A 16,206-nucleotide genomic window follows, 5' to 3' on the forward strand; every position below is an offset into this window, starting at 1 on the left:
GACTCTGCTGTCCTAGCATCAGGGGGAAGATGGACAGGGACTCTGCTGTCCTAGCATCAGGGGGAAGATGGACAGGGACTCTGCTGTCCTAGCTTCAGGGGGAAGATGGACAGGGACTCTGCTGTCCTAGCTTCAGGGGGGCAGATGGACAGGGACTCTGCTGTCCTAGCATCAGGGGGGCAGATGGACAGGGACTCTGCTGTCCTAGCTTCAGGGGGAAGATGGACAGGGACTCTGCTGTCCTAGCATCAGGAGGGAAGATGGACAGGGACTCTGCTGTCCTAGCTTCAGGGGGGAAGATGGACAGGGACTCTGCTGTCCTAGCTTCAGGGGGAAGATGGACAGGGACTCTGCTGTCCTAGCATCAGGGGGAAGATGGACAGGGACTCTGCTGTCCTAGCTTCAGGAGGGAAGATGGACATGGACTCTGCTGTCCTAGCATCAGGGGGAAGATGGACAGGGACTCTGCTGTCCTAGCTTCAGGGGGGCAGATGGACAGGGACTCTGCTGTCCTAGCTTCAGGGGGAAGATGGACAGGGACTCTGCTGTCCTAGCTTCAGGGGGGAAGATGGACAGGGACTCTGCTGTCCTAGCTTCAGGGGGAAGATGGACAGGGACTCTGCTGTCCTAGCTTCAGGGGGAAGATGGACAGGGACTCTGCTGTCCTAGCTTCAGGGGGAAGATGGACAGGGACTCTGCTGTCCTAGCTTCAGGGGGGAGATGGACAGGGACTCTGCTGTCCTAGCTTCAGGAAGAAGATGGACAGGGACTCTGCTGTCCTAGCTTCAGGGGGGAAGATGGACAGGGACTCTGCTGTCCTAGCATCAGGGGGAAGATGGACAGGGACTCTGCTGTCCTAGCTTCAGGAGGGAAGATGGACATGGACTCTGCTGTCCTAGCTTCAGAAGGAAGCTGGTTCCACCATTGGGGTGCCAGGACAGAGAAGAGCTTGGACTGGGCTGAGCTGGAGCTGCCGTCCCGTAGGGGTGGGAGGGCCAGGAGACCAGAGGTGGCAGAACGGAGGGGTGTAGGGTTGGAGCATAGCCTGAAGGTAGAGTCAGATCCCCATGCCGCTTCGTAGTGAAGCACCATGGTGTGAACTTCGACTGAAAGCCTGTAGCATTTTAGATTATTCCAGGGGTTTGATGGCAAAGCGAGGACATCGACTGGAAGCCTGTGGCGTTGTGGATTAATTCCAGGGGTTTGATGGCGAAGCGGGAGGAGCAGCAGCCAACGACGAGTTGAGATGTCACCAGGGATACTAATGCTAGTTGTTGCTAAAAAATTAGGATTTTAAATATGAACGTCGTGACATCGCGACTTAGTTTGGGGTTACCAGGCAACCAGTCGTTAAAGGATCGTAGGATTACTGTGTGACAAAAAACATTTTTATTTTTATACGTGCTAAATACAACCCGGTGTAGACTGTACAGTGAAATGTTTACTTTTACAAGCCTTCTACCCACAATGCAACAGTGAAGAGGCGACCCCCGGGATGCTGGCCTTTCTAGGCAGAGTTGCGAAAGAAAAAGCTATATCTCAGGCTGGCCAATAAAAAGATTTAAGATTTGTCAGGGGGGGGGGAGATGGGCAGGGAGGGACTCTTCTCTGAACAGAGGAACAGCTACTCTGCTTTTCTTCTGGGGGTCCTGTAACATTAAGGAAGTTATATACAATAAAAAAAACATATTACATGACATTACATTTCATAACACTTTTCAACAGCGAGGAACCTGCTCCACTACAGCCCTGTTCGATGTGAATGGGGGCGTGTTCAGACCTCCGTTTCCTGTAGATTTAGCTCATTTGTCTTGCTGACGTTGAGGGAGAGGTTGTTGTCATGGCACCACACTTGCCAGGTCTTTGACCTCCTCCCCTATAGGCTGTTTCGTCGTCGTCGGTGATCAGGCTTACCACCGTTGTGTAGTCGGCAAACTTAATGATGGTGTTGGAGTCGTGCCTGGCCACGTAGTCGTGGGTGAGCAAGGGAGTACAGGAGGGGACTGAGCACATCCTGTTGTTGAACAGCCACTTTAAACAATTCCACTTTATATAATGTTTACATACCCTACATTACTCATCTCATATGTATATACTGTACTCTATACCATCTACTGCATCTTGCCTATGCCGTTCGGCCATCGCTCATCCATATATTTATATGTACATATTCTTATTCATTCCTTTACACTTGTGTGTATAAGGTAGTTGTTGTGAAATTGTTAGGTTATATTACATGTTAGATATTACTGCACTGTCGGAACTAGAAGCACAAGCATTTCACTGCACTCGCATTAACACCTGCTAAACATGTGTATGTGACAAATACATTTGATTTGATTTGAACGCTGAGCTGTAGTCAATGAACAGCATTCTCACCTAGGTGTTCCTTTTGTTCAAGTGTGAGGGCGTAGCGGGAGTGTGAGGGCCTGGCGGGAGTGTGAGGGCGTAGCGGGAGTGTGAGGGCGTAGCGGGAGTGTGAGGGCGTAGCGGGAGTGTGAGGGCGTAGCGGGAGTGTGAGGGCGTAGCGGGAGTGTGAGGGCCTAGCGGGAGTGTGAGGGCGTAGCGGGAGTGTGAGGGCGTAGCGGGAGTGTGAGGGCGGTGAGGGCGTAGCGGGAGTGTGAGGGCCTAGCGGGAGTGTGAGGGGCCTAGCGGGAGTGTGAGGGGCCTAGCGGGAGTGTGAGGGCCTAGCGGGAGTGTGAGGGCGTAGCGGGAGTGTGAGGGCGTAGCGGGAGTGTGAGGGCGTAGCGGGAGTGTGAGGGCCTGGCGGGAGTGTGAGGGCCTGGCGGGAGTGTGAGGGCGTAGCGGGAGTGTGAGGGCCTGGCGGGAGTGTGAGGGCCTAGCGGGAGTGTGAGGGCGTAGCGGGAGTGTGAGGGCCTAGCGGGAGTGTGAGGGCGTAGCGGGAGTGTGAGGGCCTGAGCGGGAGTGTGAGGGCCTGGCGGGAGTGTGAGGGCGTAGCGGGAGGGTAAGGGCGTAGCGGGATTTCTTTTAAGCGTCTGGATTAGTGTCCCGATCCTTTAAAAACGGCAGCCGTTTAGCTCAGTGCGGACGTTGCCTTTAAATCCATGGTTTCTGGTTGGGATATGTACGTACGTACGTACGTACGGTCACTGTGGGGACGACGACATCGTTGCACTTCTTAATGAAACTGGGTGTGTCGTGTGTCCCCCAGATGTCCTTCAGCGTGTTGAGGCCGGTGGAGATGCTGTTACTAGGCAACAACGCAGTCAGGGACGGGATCACACTTCTGCTGCTGCAGTCTCTCTCTCCCTCTCTCTCGCTCACACACACACTCAGTCACTCCCAGAGCCACAGCTAGCCAGTGCTTTGAGGCAGCCTCTGCAGTGGTAGCAGCAGTAGCAATGCTAAATGCTGCTGTCTGTAGCAGAGTTGCTAGGGAACACTTGGTTTAGGACATCGCCATGGTAGACAACTCCCTTTTTAAACCATTCCACTGGTTCTACTTTACAATCTCCACCCAGCCGTGCACTGGTTAGGAAGAGATACCCTCTCCTTTTCTGTCCTCTCCTCCTTTCAGTTCCTCTCCCCTCTCCTCCCCTCCCCTCTCCTTTCCTCCTCTCCTTTCCTCTCCTCTCTCCCTTCCTCTCGCCTCCCCTATCCTCCTTTCCTCTCCCCACCCCTCTCTCCTCTCCTTTCCTCCTCTCCTTTCCTCTCCTCTCTCCCTTCCTCCCCTCTCCTCCTTTCCTCTCCCCTCCCCTCTCCTCCTTTCCTCTCCCCTCTCCTCCTTTCCTCTCCCCTCTCCTCCTTTCCTCTCCCCACCCCTCTCTCCTCTCCCCACCCCTCTCTCCTCTCCCCACCCCTCTCCTCTCCTCCTTTCCTCTCCCCTCCCCTCTCCTCCTTTCCTCTCCCCACCCCCTCTCCTTCCCCACCCCTCTCCTCTCCCCACCCCTTCCCTCTCCTCCTTTCCTCTCCCCTCCCCTCTCCTCCTTTCCTTTCCCCTCCCCTCTCCTCCTTTCCTCTCCCCTCCCCTCTCCTCCTTTCCTCTCCCCTCCCCTCTCCTCCTTTCCTTTCCCCTCCCCTCTCCTCCTTTCCTCTCCCCTCCCCTCTCCTCCTTTCCTTTCCCCTCCCCTCTCCTCCTTTCCTCTCCCCTCCTTTCCTTTCCCCTCCCCTCTCCTCCTCTCCTCTCCTCCCCACTCAAGTCTCACTGTTGTGACCTGTGTGTTGGATGGTGTAACCTGTGTTTTGATTGAGACGAGGGTAGGAGAACATGTGACCATCTGTGACATATTAATTTAGGGTAACCTAAACCTTGGAAGCTACTTTACTGTTTATACCGAATCCCCCTCTCTCCCCCCCTCTCTCCAGGAGAGCTGCAGGAAGTGCCGTGTCCAGTGGAAGGAGCATGCTGGGAAGTCATGTGATCAGGTCATGGAACGAGATGAGATACGCATGAGGGTGGCCTTGTAAGTGCCTGACCAGAGAGAGAGCGGGTCCTTCCTCTCTCTCTCTCTAATGTTGATGTAAACCATGATGGTGACCTTGTAAGTGCCTGACCAGAGAGAGAGGGGGGTCCTTCCTCTCTCTCTCTCTCTAATGTTGATGTAAACCATGATGGTGACCTTGTAAGTGCCTGACCAGAGAGAGAGCGGGTCCTTCCTCTCTCTCTCTCTCTAATGTTGATGTAAACCATGATGGTGACCTTGTAAGTGCCTGACCAGAGAGAGAGGGGGTCCTTCTCTCTCTCTCTCTAATGTTGATGTAAACCATGATGGTGACCTTGTAAGTGCCTGACCAGAGAGAGAGAGGGGTCTTTGCCATCTCCCCTTCATATGTTATTATGGTCCATGCAGGTGGCCTTGTAAATGCCTGACCAGAGAGAGAGAAGGGGTCCTTCCTCTCTCTCTCTAATGTTGATGTAAACCATGAGGGTGACCTTGTAAATGCCTGACCAGAGAGAGAGGGGGTCTTTGCTATCTCCCCTTCATATATTATTATGGTCCATGCAGGTGGCCTTGTAAGTGCCTGACCAGAGAGAGGGGTCCTCACCATCTCTCCTTCATACACTATATATACAACAGTATGTGGACACCCCTTTCAAATGAGTAGATTCGGGGAAATTTCCCTGATAAGCCATTTTTTTTTTTCTTCTGCCAAAGTGATGAAAGTATCCGTTCCAAATACTAGGATCTGTTCTGAGTGCATCCTGTCACAATGCCTGTTACTACGGCCCACATTACGCAAGAGACCTACTGTCGTCCTGCAGGGTAGCCTAGTGGTTAGAGTGGAGGGGGGGCAGGTAGCCTAGTGGTTAGAGTGGAGGGGCGGCAGGGTAGCCTAGTGGTTAGAGGGGAGGGGCGGCAGGTAGCCTAGTGGTTAGAGGGGAGGGACGGCAGGTAGCCTAGTGGTTAGAGTGGAGGGGCGGCAGGTAGCCTAGTGGTTAGAGTGGAGGGGAGGCAGGGTAGCCTAGTGGTTAGAGGGGAGGGGCGGCAGGTAGCCTAGTGGTTAGAGGGGAGGGACGGCAGGTAGCCTAGTGGTTAGAGTGGAGGGACGGCAGGTAGCCTAGTGGTTAGAGTGGAGGGGCGGCAGGGTAGCCTAGTGGTTAGAGGGGAGGGGCGGCAGGTAGCCTAGTGGTTAGAGTGGAGGGACGGCAGGTAGCCTAGTGGTTAGAGTGGAGGGGCGGCAGGTAGCCTAGTGGTTAGAGGGGGAGGCAGGTAGCCTAGTGGTTAGAGTGGAGGGGCGGCAGGTAGCCTAGTGGTTAGAGGGGAGGGGGGCAGGTAGCCTAGTGGTTAGAGTGGAGGGACGGCAGGTAGCCTAGTGGTTAGAGTGTAGGGGCGGCAGGTAGCCTAGTGGTTAGAGGGGAGGGACGGCAGGTAGCCTAGTGGTTAGAGTGGAGGGACGGCAGGTAGCCTAGTGGTTAGAGTGGAGGGGCGGCAGGTAGCCTAGTGGTTAGAGGGGAGAGGCAGGTAGCCTAGTGGTTAGAGGGGAGGGACGGCAGGTAGCCTAGTGGTTAGAGGGGAGGGACGGCAGGTAGCCTAGTGGTTAGAGTGGAGGGACGGCAGGTAGCCTAGTGGTTAGAGTGGAGGGACGGCAGGTAGCCTAGTGGTTAGAGTGGAGGGACGGCAGGTAGCCTAGTGGTTAGAGTGTAGGGGCGGCAGGTAGCCTAGTGGTTAGAGTGGAGGGGCGGCAGGTAGCCTAGTGGTTAGAGGGGAGAGGCAGGTAGCCTAGTGGTTAGAGGGGAGAGGCAGGTAGCCTAGTGGCTAGAGTGGAGGGGCGGCAGGTAGCCTAGTGGCTAGAGTGGAGGGACGGCAGGTAGCCTAGTGGTTAGAGGGGAGGGACAGGTAGCCTAGTGGTTAGAGGGGAGGGACGGCAGGTAGCCTAGTGGTTAGAGTGGAGGGACGGCAGGTAGCCTAGTGGTTAGAGGGGGAGGCAGGTAGCCTAGTGGTTAGAGTGGAGGGGCGGCAGGTAGCCTAGTGGTTAGAGGGGAGGGGGGGCAGGTAGCCTAGTGGTTAGAGTGGAGGGACGGCAGGTAGCCTAGTGGTTAGAGTGTAGGGGCGGCAGGTAGCCTAGTGGTTAGAGGGGAGGGACGGCAGGTAGCCTAGTGGTTAGAGTGGAGGGACGGCAGGTAGCCTAGTGGTTAGAGTGGAGGGGCGGCAGGTAGCCTAGTGGTTAGAGGGGAGAGGCAGGTAGCCTAGTGGTTAGAGGGGAGGGACGGCAGGTAGCCTAGTGGTTAGAGGGGAGGGACGGCAGGTAGCCTAGTGGTTAGAGTGGAGGGACGGCAGGTAGCCTAGTGGTTAGAGTGGAGGGACGGCAGGTAGCCTAGTGGTTAGAGTGGAGGGACGGCAGGTAGCCTAGTGGTTAGAGTGTAGGGGCGGCAGGTAGCCTAGTGGTTAGAGTGGAGGGGCGGCAGGTAGCCTAGTGGTTAGAGGGGAGAGGCAGGTAGCCTAGTGGTTAGAGGGGAGAGGCAGGTAGCCTAGTGGCTAGAGTGGAGGGGCGGCAGGTAGCCTAGTGGCTAGAGTGGAGGGACGGCAGGTAGCCTAGTGGTTAGAGGGGAGGGACAGGTAGCCTAGTGGTTAGAGGGGAGGGACGGCAGGTAGCCTAGTGGTTAGAGTGGAGGGGCGGCAGGTAGCCTAGTGGTTAGAGGGGGAGGCAGGTAGCCTAGTGGTTAGAGTGGAGGGGCGGCAGGTAGCCTAGTGGTTAGAGTGGAGGGGCGGCAGGTAGCCTAGTGGTTAGAGTGGAGGGGAGGCAGGTAGCCAAGTGGTTAGAGGGGAGAGGCAGGTAGCCTAGTGGTTAGAGTGGAGGGGCGGCAGGTAGCCTAGTGGTTAGAGGGGGCGGCAGGTAGCCTAGTGGTTAGAGTGGAGGGACGGCAGGTAGACTAGTGGTTAGAGTGGAGGGACGGCAGGTAGACTAGTGGTTAGAGTGGAGGGGCGGCAGGTAGCCTACTGGTTAGAGTGGAGGGGCGGCAGGTAGCCTACTGGTTAGAGTGGAGGGGAGGCAGGTAGCCTAGTGGTTAGAGTGGAGGGGCGGCAGGTAGCCTAGTGGTTAGAGGGGAGGCAGGTAGCCTAGTGGTTAGAGGGGAGGGGCGGCAGGTAGCCTAGTGGTTAGAGGGGAGGGACGGCAGGTAGCCTAGTGGTTAGAGTGGAGGGACGGCAGGTAGCCTAGTAGTTAGAGTGGAGGGGCTGCAGGTAGCCTAGTGGTTAGAGGGGAGGGGCGGCAGGTAGCCTAGTGGTTAGAGGTGAGAGGTGCAGGTAGCCTAGTGGTTAGAGGGGAGGGATGGCAGGTAGCCTAGTGGTTAGAGTGGAGGGAGAGGCAGGTAGCCTAGTGGTTAGAGTGGAGGGGCGGCAGGTAGCCTAGTGGTTAGAGGGGGAGGCAGGTAGCCTAGTGGTTAGAGTGGAGGGGCGGCAGGTAGCCTGTGGTTAGAGTGGAGGGGAGGCAGGTAGCCTAGTGGTTAGAGTGGAGGGGAGGCAGGTAGCCTAGTGGTTAGAGTGGAGGGGAGGCAGGTAGCCTAGTGGTTAGAGTGGAGGGGCGGCAGGTAGCCTAGTGGTTAGAGGGGAGGGACGGCAGGTAGCCTAGTGGTTAGAGGGGAGGGACGGCAGGTAGCCTAGTGGTTAGAGGGGAGGGACGGCAGGTAGCCTAGTGGTTAGAGTGGAGGGACGGCAGGTAGACTAGTGGTTAGAGTGGAGGGGCGGCAGGTAGCCTAGTGGTTAGAGTGGAGGGGCGGCAGGTAGCCTAGTGGTTAGAGGGGGAGGCAGGTAGCCTAGTGGTTAGAGTGGAGGGACGGCAGGTAGACTAGTGGTTAGAGTGGAGGGGCGGCAGGTAGCCTAGTGGTTAGAGTGGAGGGGCGGCAGGTAGCCTACTGGTTAGAGTGGAGGGGAGGCAGGTAGCCTAGTGGTTAGAGGGGGGGGCAGGTAACCTAGTGGTTAGAGGGGGAGGCAGGTAGCCTAGTGGTTAGAGTGGAGGGACGGCAGGTAGCCTAGTGGTTAGAGTGGAGGGGCGGCAGGTAGCCTAGTGGTTAGAGTGGAGGGGCTGCAGGTAGCCTAGTGGTTAGAGGGGAGGGACGGCAGGTAGCCTAGTGGTTAGAGTGGAGGGGCGGCAGGTAGCCTAGTGGTTAGAGGGGAGAGGCAGGTAGCCTAGTGGTTAGAGGGGAGGGACGGCAGGTAGCCTAGTGGTTAGAGTGGAGGAGAGGCAGGTAGCCTAGTGGTTAGAGTGGAGGGGCGGCAGGTAGCCTAGTGGTTAGAGGGGAGGCAGGTAGCCTAGTGGTTAGAGTGGAGGGGCGGCAGGTAGCCTGTGGTTAGAGTGGAGGGGAGGCAGGTAGCCTAGTGGTTAGAGTGGAGGGGAGGCAGGTAGCCTAGTGGTTAGAGGGAGGGCGGCAGGTAGCCTAGTGGTTAGAGGGGAGGGACGGCAGGTAGCCTAGTGGTTAGAGGGGAGGGACGGCAGGTAGCCTAGTGGTTAGAGTGGAGGGACGGCAGGTAGACTAGTGGTTAGAGTGGAGGGGCGGCAGGTAGCCTAGTGGTTAGAGTGGAGGGGCGGCAGGTAGCCTAGTGGTTAGAGTGGGGAGGCAGGTAGCCTAGTGGTTAGAGTGGAGGGACGGCAGGTAGACTAGTGGTTAGAGTGGAGGGGCGGCAGGTAGCCTAGTGGTTAGAGTGGAGGGGCGGCAGGTAGCCTACTGGTTAGAGTGGAGGGAGGCAGGTAGCCTAGTGGTTAGAGGGGGGGCAGGTAACCTAGTGGTTAGAGGGGGAGGCAGGTAGCCTAGTGGTTAGAGTGGAGGGACGGCAGGTAGCCTAGTGGTTAGAGTGGAGGGGCGGCAGGTAGCCTAGTGGTTAGAGTGGAGGGGAGGCAGGTAGCCAAGTGGTTAGAGGGGAGAGGCAGGTAGCCTAGTGGTTAGAGTGGAGGGGCGGCAGGTAGCCTAGTGGTTAGAGGGGGGAGGCAGGTAGCCTAGTGGTTAGAGTGGAGGGACGGCAGGTAGACTAGTGGTTAGAGTGGAGGGGCGGCAGGTAGCCTAGTGGTTAGAGTGGAGGGACGGCAGGTAGCCTAGTGGTTAGAGTGGAGGGGCGGCAGGTAGCCTAGTGGTTAGAGTGGAGGGGCGGCAGGTAGCCTAGTGGTTAGAGTGGAGGGGAGGCAGGTAGCCTAGTGGTTAGAGTGGAGGGGCGGCAGGTAGCCTAGTGGTTAGAGGGGGAGGCAGGTAGCCTAGTGGTTAGAGGGGAGGGGCGGCAGGTAGCCTAGTGGTTACAGTGGAGGGACGGCAGGTAGCCTAGTGGTTAGAGGGGAGGGACGGCAGGTAGCCTAGTGGTTAGAGTGGAGGGACGGCAGGTAGCCTAGTGGTTAGAGTGGAGGGACGGCAGGTAGCCTAGTGGTTAGAGTGGTGGGCGGCAGGCAGCCTGGTGGTTAGAGGGGAGAGGCAGGTAGCCTAGTGGTTAGAGTGGAGGGACGGCAGGTAGCCTAGTGGTTAGAGTGGAGGGACGGCAGGTAGCCTAGTAGTTAGAGTGGAGGGGCTGCAGGTAGCCTAGTGGTTAGAGGGGAGGGACGGCAGGTAGCCTAGTGGTTAGAGGGGAGGGGGCAGGTAGCCTAGTGGTTAGAGTGGAGGGGCGGCAGGTAGCCTAGTGGTTAGAGGGGAGGGAGGCAGGTAGCCTAGTGGTTAGAGGGGAGGGACGGCAGGTAGCCTAGTGGTTAGAGGGGAGGGACGGCAGGTAGCCTAGTGGTTAGAGTGGAGGGGCGGCAGGTAGCCTAGTGGTTAGAGTGGAGGGCGGCAGGTAGCCTAGTGGTTAGAGTGGAGGGCGGCAGGTAGCCTAGTGGTTAGAGTGGAGGGGAGGCAGGTAGCCTAGTGGTTAGAGTGGAGGGCGGCAGGTAGCCAAGTGGTTAGAGGGGAGGAGAGGCAGGTAGCCTAGTGGTTAGAGTGGGGGCGGCAGGTAGCCTAGTGGTTAGAGGGGGGAGGCAGGTAGCCTAGTGGTTAGAGTGGAGGGGCGGCAGGTAGCCTAGTGGTTAGAGTGGAGGGAGGCAGGTAGCCTAGTGGTTAGAGTGGAGGGCGGCAGGTAGCCTAGTGGTTAGAGTGGAGGGACGGCAGGTAGCCTAGTGGTTAGAGTGGGGGAGGCAGGTAGCCTAGTGGTTAGAGTGGAGGGACGGCAGGTAGCCTAGTGGTTAGAGTGGAGGGACGGCAGGTAGCCTAGTGGTTAGAGTGGGAGGGACGGCAGGTAGCCTAGTGGTTAGAGGGGAGGGACGGCAGGTAGCCTAGTGGTTAGAGGGGAGGGACGGCAGGTAGCCTAGTGGTTAGAGGGGAGGGACGGCAGGTAGCCTAGTGGTTAGAGGGGAGGGGCGGCAGGTAGCCTAGTGGTTAGAGGGAGGGCGGCAGGTAGCCTAGTGGTTAGAGTGGAGGGGCGGCAGGTAGCCTAGTGGTTAGAGTGGAGGGGCGGCAGGTAGCCTAGTGGTTAGAGTGGAGGGGCGGCAGGTAGCCTAGTGGTTAGAGTGGAGGGGCGGCAGGTAGCCTAGTGGTTAGAGTGGAGGGGAGGCAGGTAGCCTAGTGGTTAGAGTGGAGGGCGGCAGGTAGCCTAGTGGTTAGAGGGGAGGGCGGCAGGTAGCCTAGTGGTTAGAGTGGAGGGACGGCAGGTAGCCTAGTGGTTAGAGTGGAGGGACGGCAGGTAGCCTAGTGGTTAGAGTGGAGGGACGGCAGGTAGCCTAGTGGTTAGAGTGGGGGACGGCAGGTAGCCTAGTGGTTAGAGTGGAGGGGAGGCAGGTAGCCTAGTGGTTAGAGGGGAGGCAGGTAGCCTAGTGGTTAGAGTGGAGGGGCGGCAGGTAGCCTAGTGGTTAGAGTGGAGGGGCGGCAGGTAGCCTAGTGGTTAGAGGGGGAGGCAGGTAGCCTAGTGGTTAGAGGGGAGGGAGGCAGGTAGCCTAGTGGTTAGAGTGGAGGCGGCAGGTAGCCTAGTGGTTAGAGTGGAGGGACGGCAGGTAGCCTAGTGGTTAGAGTGGAGGGCGGCAGGTAGCCTAGTGGTTAGAGTGGAGGGCGGACAGGTAGCCTAGTGGTTAGAGTGGAGGGGGGCAGGTAGCCTAGTGGTTAGAGTGGAGGGCGGCAGGTAGCCTGGTGGTTAGAGTGGAGGGCGGCAGGTAGCCTAGTGGTTAGAGGGGGAGGGCAGGTAGCCTAGTGGTTAGAGTGGAGGGACGGCAGGTAGCCTAGTGGTTAGAGTGGGGGGGCAGGTAGCCTAGTGGTTAGAGGGGAGGGACGGCAGGTAGCCTAGTGGTTAGAGGGAGGGCGGCAGGTAGCCTAGTGGTTAGAGGGGAGGGAGGCAGGTAGCCTAGTGGTTAGAGTGGAGGGACGGCAGGTAGCCTAGTGGTTAGAGGGAGGGACGGCAGGTAGCCTAGTGGTTAGAGTGGAGGGGCGGCAGGTAGCCTAGTGGTTAGAGTGGAGGGGCGGCAGGTAGCCTAGTGGTTAGAGTGGAGGGGCGGCAGGTAGCCTAGTGGTTAGAGTGGAGGGGCGGCAGGTAGCCTAGTGGTTAGAGTGGAGGGAGGCAGGTAGCCTAGTGGTTAGAGTGGAGGGGCGGCAGGTAGCCTAGTGGTTAGAGTGGAGGGGAGGCAGGTAGCCTAGTGGTTAGAGTGGAGGGGCGGCAGGTAGCCTAGTGGTTAGAGTGGAGGGGCGGCAGGTAGCCTAGTGGTTAGAGTGGAGGGAGGCAGGTAGCCTAGTGGTTAGAGTGGAGGGGCGGCAGGTAGCCTAGTGGTTAGAGGGGAGGGACGGCAGGTAGCCTAGTGGTTAGAGGGGAGGGGAGGCAGGTAGCCTAGTGGTTAGAGTGGAGGGACGGCAGGTAGCCTAGTGGTTAGAGTGGAGGGACGGCAGGTAGCCTAGTGGTTAGAGTGGAGGGGCGGCAGGTAGCCTAGTGGTTAGAGTGGAGGGGCGGCAGGTAGCCTAGTGGCTAGAGTGGAGGGGCGGCAGGTAGCCTAGTGGTTAGAGTGGAGGGGCGGCAGGTAGCCTAGTGGTTAGAGTGGAGGGCGGCAGGTAGCCTAGTGGTTAGAGGAGGGGAGGCAGGTAGCCTAGTGGTTAGAGTGGAGGGGGCGGCAGGTAGCCTAGTGGTTAGAGGGGAGGGACGGCAGGTAGCCTAGTGGTTAGAGGGGAGGGACGGCAGGTAGCCTAGTGGTTAGAGGGGAGGGCGGCAGGTAGCCTAGTGGTTAGAGGGGGAGGCAGGTAGCCTAGTGGTTAGAGGGGGAGGCAGGTAACCTAGTGGTTAGAGGGGAGGGACGGCAGGTAGCCTAGTGGTTAGAGGGAGGGCGGCAGGTAGCCTAGTGGTTAGAGTGGAGGGGCGGCAGGTAGCCTAGTGGTTAGAGTGGAGGGGCGGCAGGTAGCCTAGTGGTTAGAGTGGAGGGGCGGCAGGTAGCCTAGTGGTTAGAGGGGAGGGCGGCAGGTAGCCTAGTGGTTAGAGGGGAGGGACGGCAGGTAGCCTAGTGGTTAGAGGGGAGGGACGGCAGGTAGCCTAGTGGTTAGAGGGGAGGGACGGCAGGTAGCCTAGTGGTTAGAGGGGAGGGACGGCAGGTAGCCTAGTGGTTAGAGGGGAGGGACGGCAGGTAGCCTAGTGGTTAGAGGGGAGGGCGGCAGGTAGCCTAGTGGTTAGAGGGAGGGACGGCAGGTAGCCTAGTGGTTAGAGGGAGGGCGGCAGGTAGCCTAGTGGTTAGAGGGGAGGGGCGGCAGGTAGCCTAGTGGTTAGAGTGGAGGGGCGGCAGGTAGCCTAGTGGTTAGAGTGGAGGGCGGCAGGTAGCCTAGTGGTTAGAGGGGAGGCAGGTAGCCTAGTGGTTAGAGGGAGGGGGCAGGTAGCCTAGTGGTTAGAGTGGAGGGCGGCAGGTAGCCTAGTGGTTAGAGTGGAGGGGCGGCAGGTAGCCTAGTGGTTAGAGGGGGAGGCAGGTAGCCTAGTGGTTAGAGGGGGAGGCAGGTAGCCTAGTGGTTAGAGGGGGAGGCAGGTAGCCTAGTGGTTAGAGGGGGAGGCAGGTAGCCTAGTGGTTAGAGGGGGGAGGCAGGTAGCCTAGTGGTTAGAGGGGGGCGGCAGGTAGCCTAGTGGTTAGAGGGGGCGGCAGGTAGCCTAGTGGTTAGAGGGGGAGGCAGGTAGCCTAGTGGTTAGAGGGGAGGCAGGTAGCCTAGTGGTTAGAGGGGGAGGCAGGTAGCCTAGTGGTTAGAGGGGGCGGCAGGTAGCCTAGTGGTTAGAGGGGGAGGCAGGTAGCCTAGTGGTTAGAGGGGGAGGCAGGTAGCCTAGTGGTTAGAGTGGAGGGCGGCAGGTAGCCTAGTGGTTAGAGTGGAGGGCGGCAGGTAGCCTAGTGGTTAGAGTGGAGGGCGGCAGGTAGCCTAGTGGTTAGAGGGGAGGCGGCAGGTAGCCTAGTGGTTAGAGGGGAGGCAGGTAGCCTAGTGGTTAGAGGGGGCGGCAGGTAGCCTAGTGGTTAGAGGGGCGGCAGGTAGCCTAGTGGTTAGAGTGGAGGGGCGGCAGGTAGCCTAGTGGTTAGAGTGGAGGGGCGGCAGGTAGCCTAGTGGTTAGAGTGGAGGGGCGGCAGGTAGCCTAGTGGTTAGAGTGGAGGGGGGCAGGTAGCCTAGTGGTTAGAGTGGAGGGGCGGCAGGTAGCCTAGTGGTTAGAGTGGAGGGGCGGCAGGTAGCCTAGTGGTTAGAGTGGAGGGAGGCAGGTAGCCTAGTGGTTAGAGTGGAGGGAGGCAGGTAGCCTAGTGGTTAGAGGGGGGGGGCAGGTAGCCTAGTGGTTAGAGGGGGGGAGGCAGGTAGCCTAGTGGTTAGAGGGGAGGGGCAGGTAGTCTAGCGGTTAGAGTGGAGGGACGGCAGGTAGTCTAGCGGTTAGAGGGGGGGGCAGGTAGCCTAGTGGTTAGAGGGGGAGGCAGGTAGCCTAGTGGTTAGAGGTGGGAGGCAGGTAGCCTAGTGGTTAGAGGGGGAGGCAGGTAGCCTAGTGGTTAGAGGAGGGGGGGGCAGGTAGCCTAGTGGTTAGAGGGGGGGGCAGGTAGCCTAGCGGTTAGAGGGGGAGGGGCAGGTAGTCTAGCGGTTAGAGTGGAGGGACGGCAGGTAGTCTAGCGGTTAGAGGGGAGGCAGGTAGCCTAGCGGTTAGAGTGGGGGAGGGGGGCAGGTAGCCTAGTGGTTAGAGTGGTGGGACGGCAGGTAGCCTAGTGGTTAGAGTGGAGGGAGGCAGGTAGCCTAGTGGTTAGAGGAGGGGGGGCAGGTAGCCTAGTGGTTAGAGTGGAGGGACGGCAGGTAGCCTAGTGGTTAGAGTGGAGGGACGGCAGGTAGCCTAGTGGTTAGAGTGGAGGGCGGCAGGTAGCCTAGTGGTTAGAGTGGAGGGACGGCAGGTAGTCTAGTGGTTAGAGTGGAGGGGGGCAGGTAGTCTAGTGGTTAGAGTGGAGGGACGGCAGGTAGCCTAGTGGTTAGAGGGGCGGTAGGTAGCCTAGTGGTTAGAGTGGAGGGACGGCAGGTAGCCTAGTGGTTAGAGGGGCGGTAGGTAGCCTAGTGGTTAGAGAGCGTTGGACTAGTAACGGAAAGGTTGCTAGATCAAATCGCCGAGCTGACAAGGTACAAATCTGTCGTTCTGCCCCCTGAACGAGGCAGTTAACCCACTGTTCCCTAGTAGGCTGTCATTGAAAATAAAAATTTGTTCTTAACTGACTTGCCTGGTTAAATAAAGGTACAAAAAAAATAAAAAATTGTCCCACCCCCAAGTCATCTGATATGACTGTAAAGCTGATCTTATTGGCCAACACGACTGTCCATCTTTCATTTGACCCCGCCCCCCCAGTCTAATGCTATATACCACAGGTCGTAGAGGTTTAAAAACTAAATATTCTTTGGTGCGTTAATGTAATCACTGGAGTTTTACGTTTTGATGTTGTAATTCAAGCTGTACGTTATCGTGGAGAATATTGCCAATAGGCTACATGTGTTTTGGTAACAATCTAATGGTTAATTTTTAGCTCAAACACAGACCACCGGGAAGCTTTTAACCTTGTAAGATGTCTAGTGAAAACCAAGTGGACAGTGACCTCGTTGACTCTCTGGGCTGTGGTCGGTCACTGGGCCGACCTAGTGACATATCAGCTATGGAGTCTGGACAATGACCTCGTTGACTCTCTGGGCTAGTGGTCGGTCACAGGGCCGAACCGATCTAGTGACATATCAGCTAGGGAGTCTGGACAATGACCTTGTTGACTCTCTGGGCTAGTGGTCGGTCACTGGGCCGACCTAGTGACATATCAGCTGGGGAGTCTGGACAACGACCTTGTTGACTCTCTGGGCTAGTGGTCGGTCACAGGGGCCGATCTAGTGACATATCAGCTGGGGAGTCTGGACAACGACCTTGTTGACTCTCTGGGCTGAAGTGGTCGGAGGGCCGTGAGTATCGGTCATGGGCAGGAGTCGGCTGGAAAGATCCAAGATCCCGCCAGCGGAGACCCCCGTAGGGGGATTACCGTTCTCGTTTTCAGACCACATTGAAGAAAACATTTTATTGGAAATGGTTAATGTGGTCCATGCGGGCGCCTGGTCAGAAAGAAGGGTCCTCGTCCTTCCCTTTTGCTCTCCTTAAAACTGGTCCTGTAGAACCAAAGGGTGTGTTAAAACCTTCCTTTGGGTCTCCTGGACTAGGATAACACTGAGCCCTAAAACCTTCCTTTGGGTCTCCTGGACTAGGATAACACTGAGCCCTAAAACCTTCCTTTGGGTGTCCTGGACTAGGATAACACTGGGCCCTAAAACCTTCCTTTGGGTCCCCTGGACTAGGATAACACTGGGCCCTAAAA

The 16,206-nt window shown here is 57.7% G+C and overlaps 1 protein-coding gene across 1 annotated transcript in view; it reads left to right on the forward strand.

Annotated features, from left to right (window-relative positions):
- rnf216 (ring finger protein 216) overlaps positions 1-16,206 on the forward strand; it is a 50,761-nt gene that overhangs the window by 29,020 nt on the left and 5,535 nt on the right. Inside the window, exon 14 of the mRNA XM_045716092.1 lies at positions 4,327-4,424. Coding sequence (XP_045572048.1) covers positions 4,327-4,424 — 98 coding nt within the window. The remainder of the gene's footprint in view (positions 1-4,326; positions 4,425-16,206) is intronic.

The sequence above is a fragment of the Salmo salar genome, chromosome ssa03 (assembly GCF_905237065.1).
Source record: "Salmo salar chromosome ssa03, Ssal_v3.1, whole genome shotgun sequence".
NCBI classification, from domain to species: Eukaryota; Metazoa; Chordata; class Actinopteri; order Salmoniformes; family Salmonidae; genus Salmo; species Salmo salar.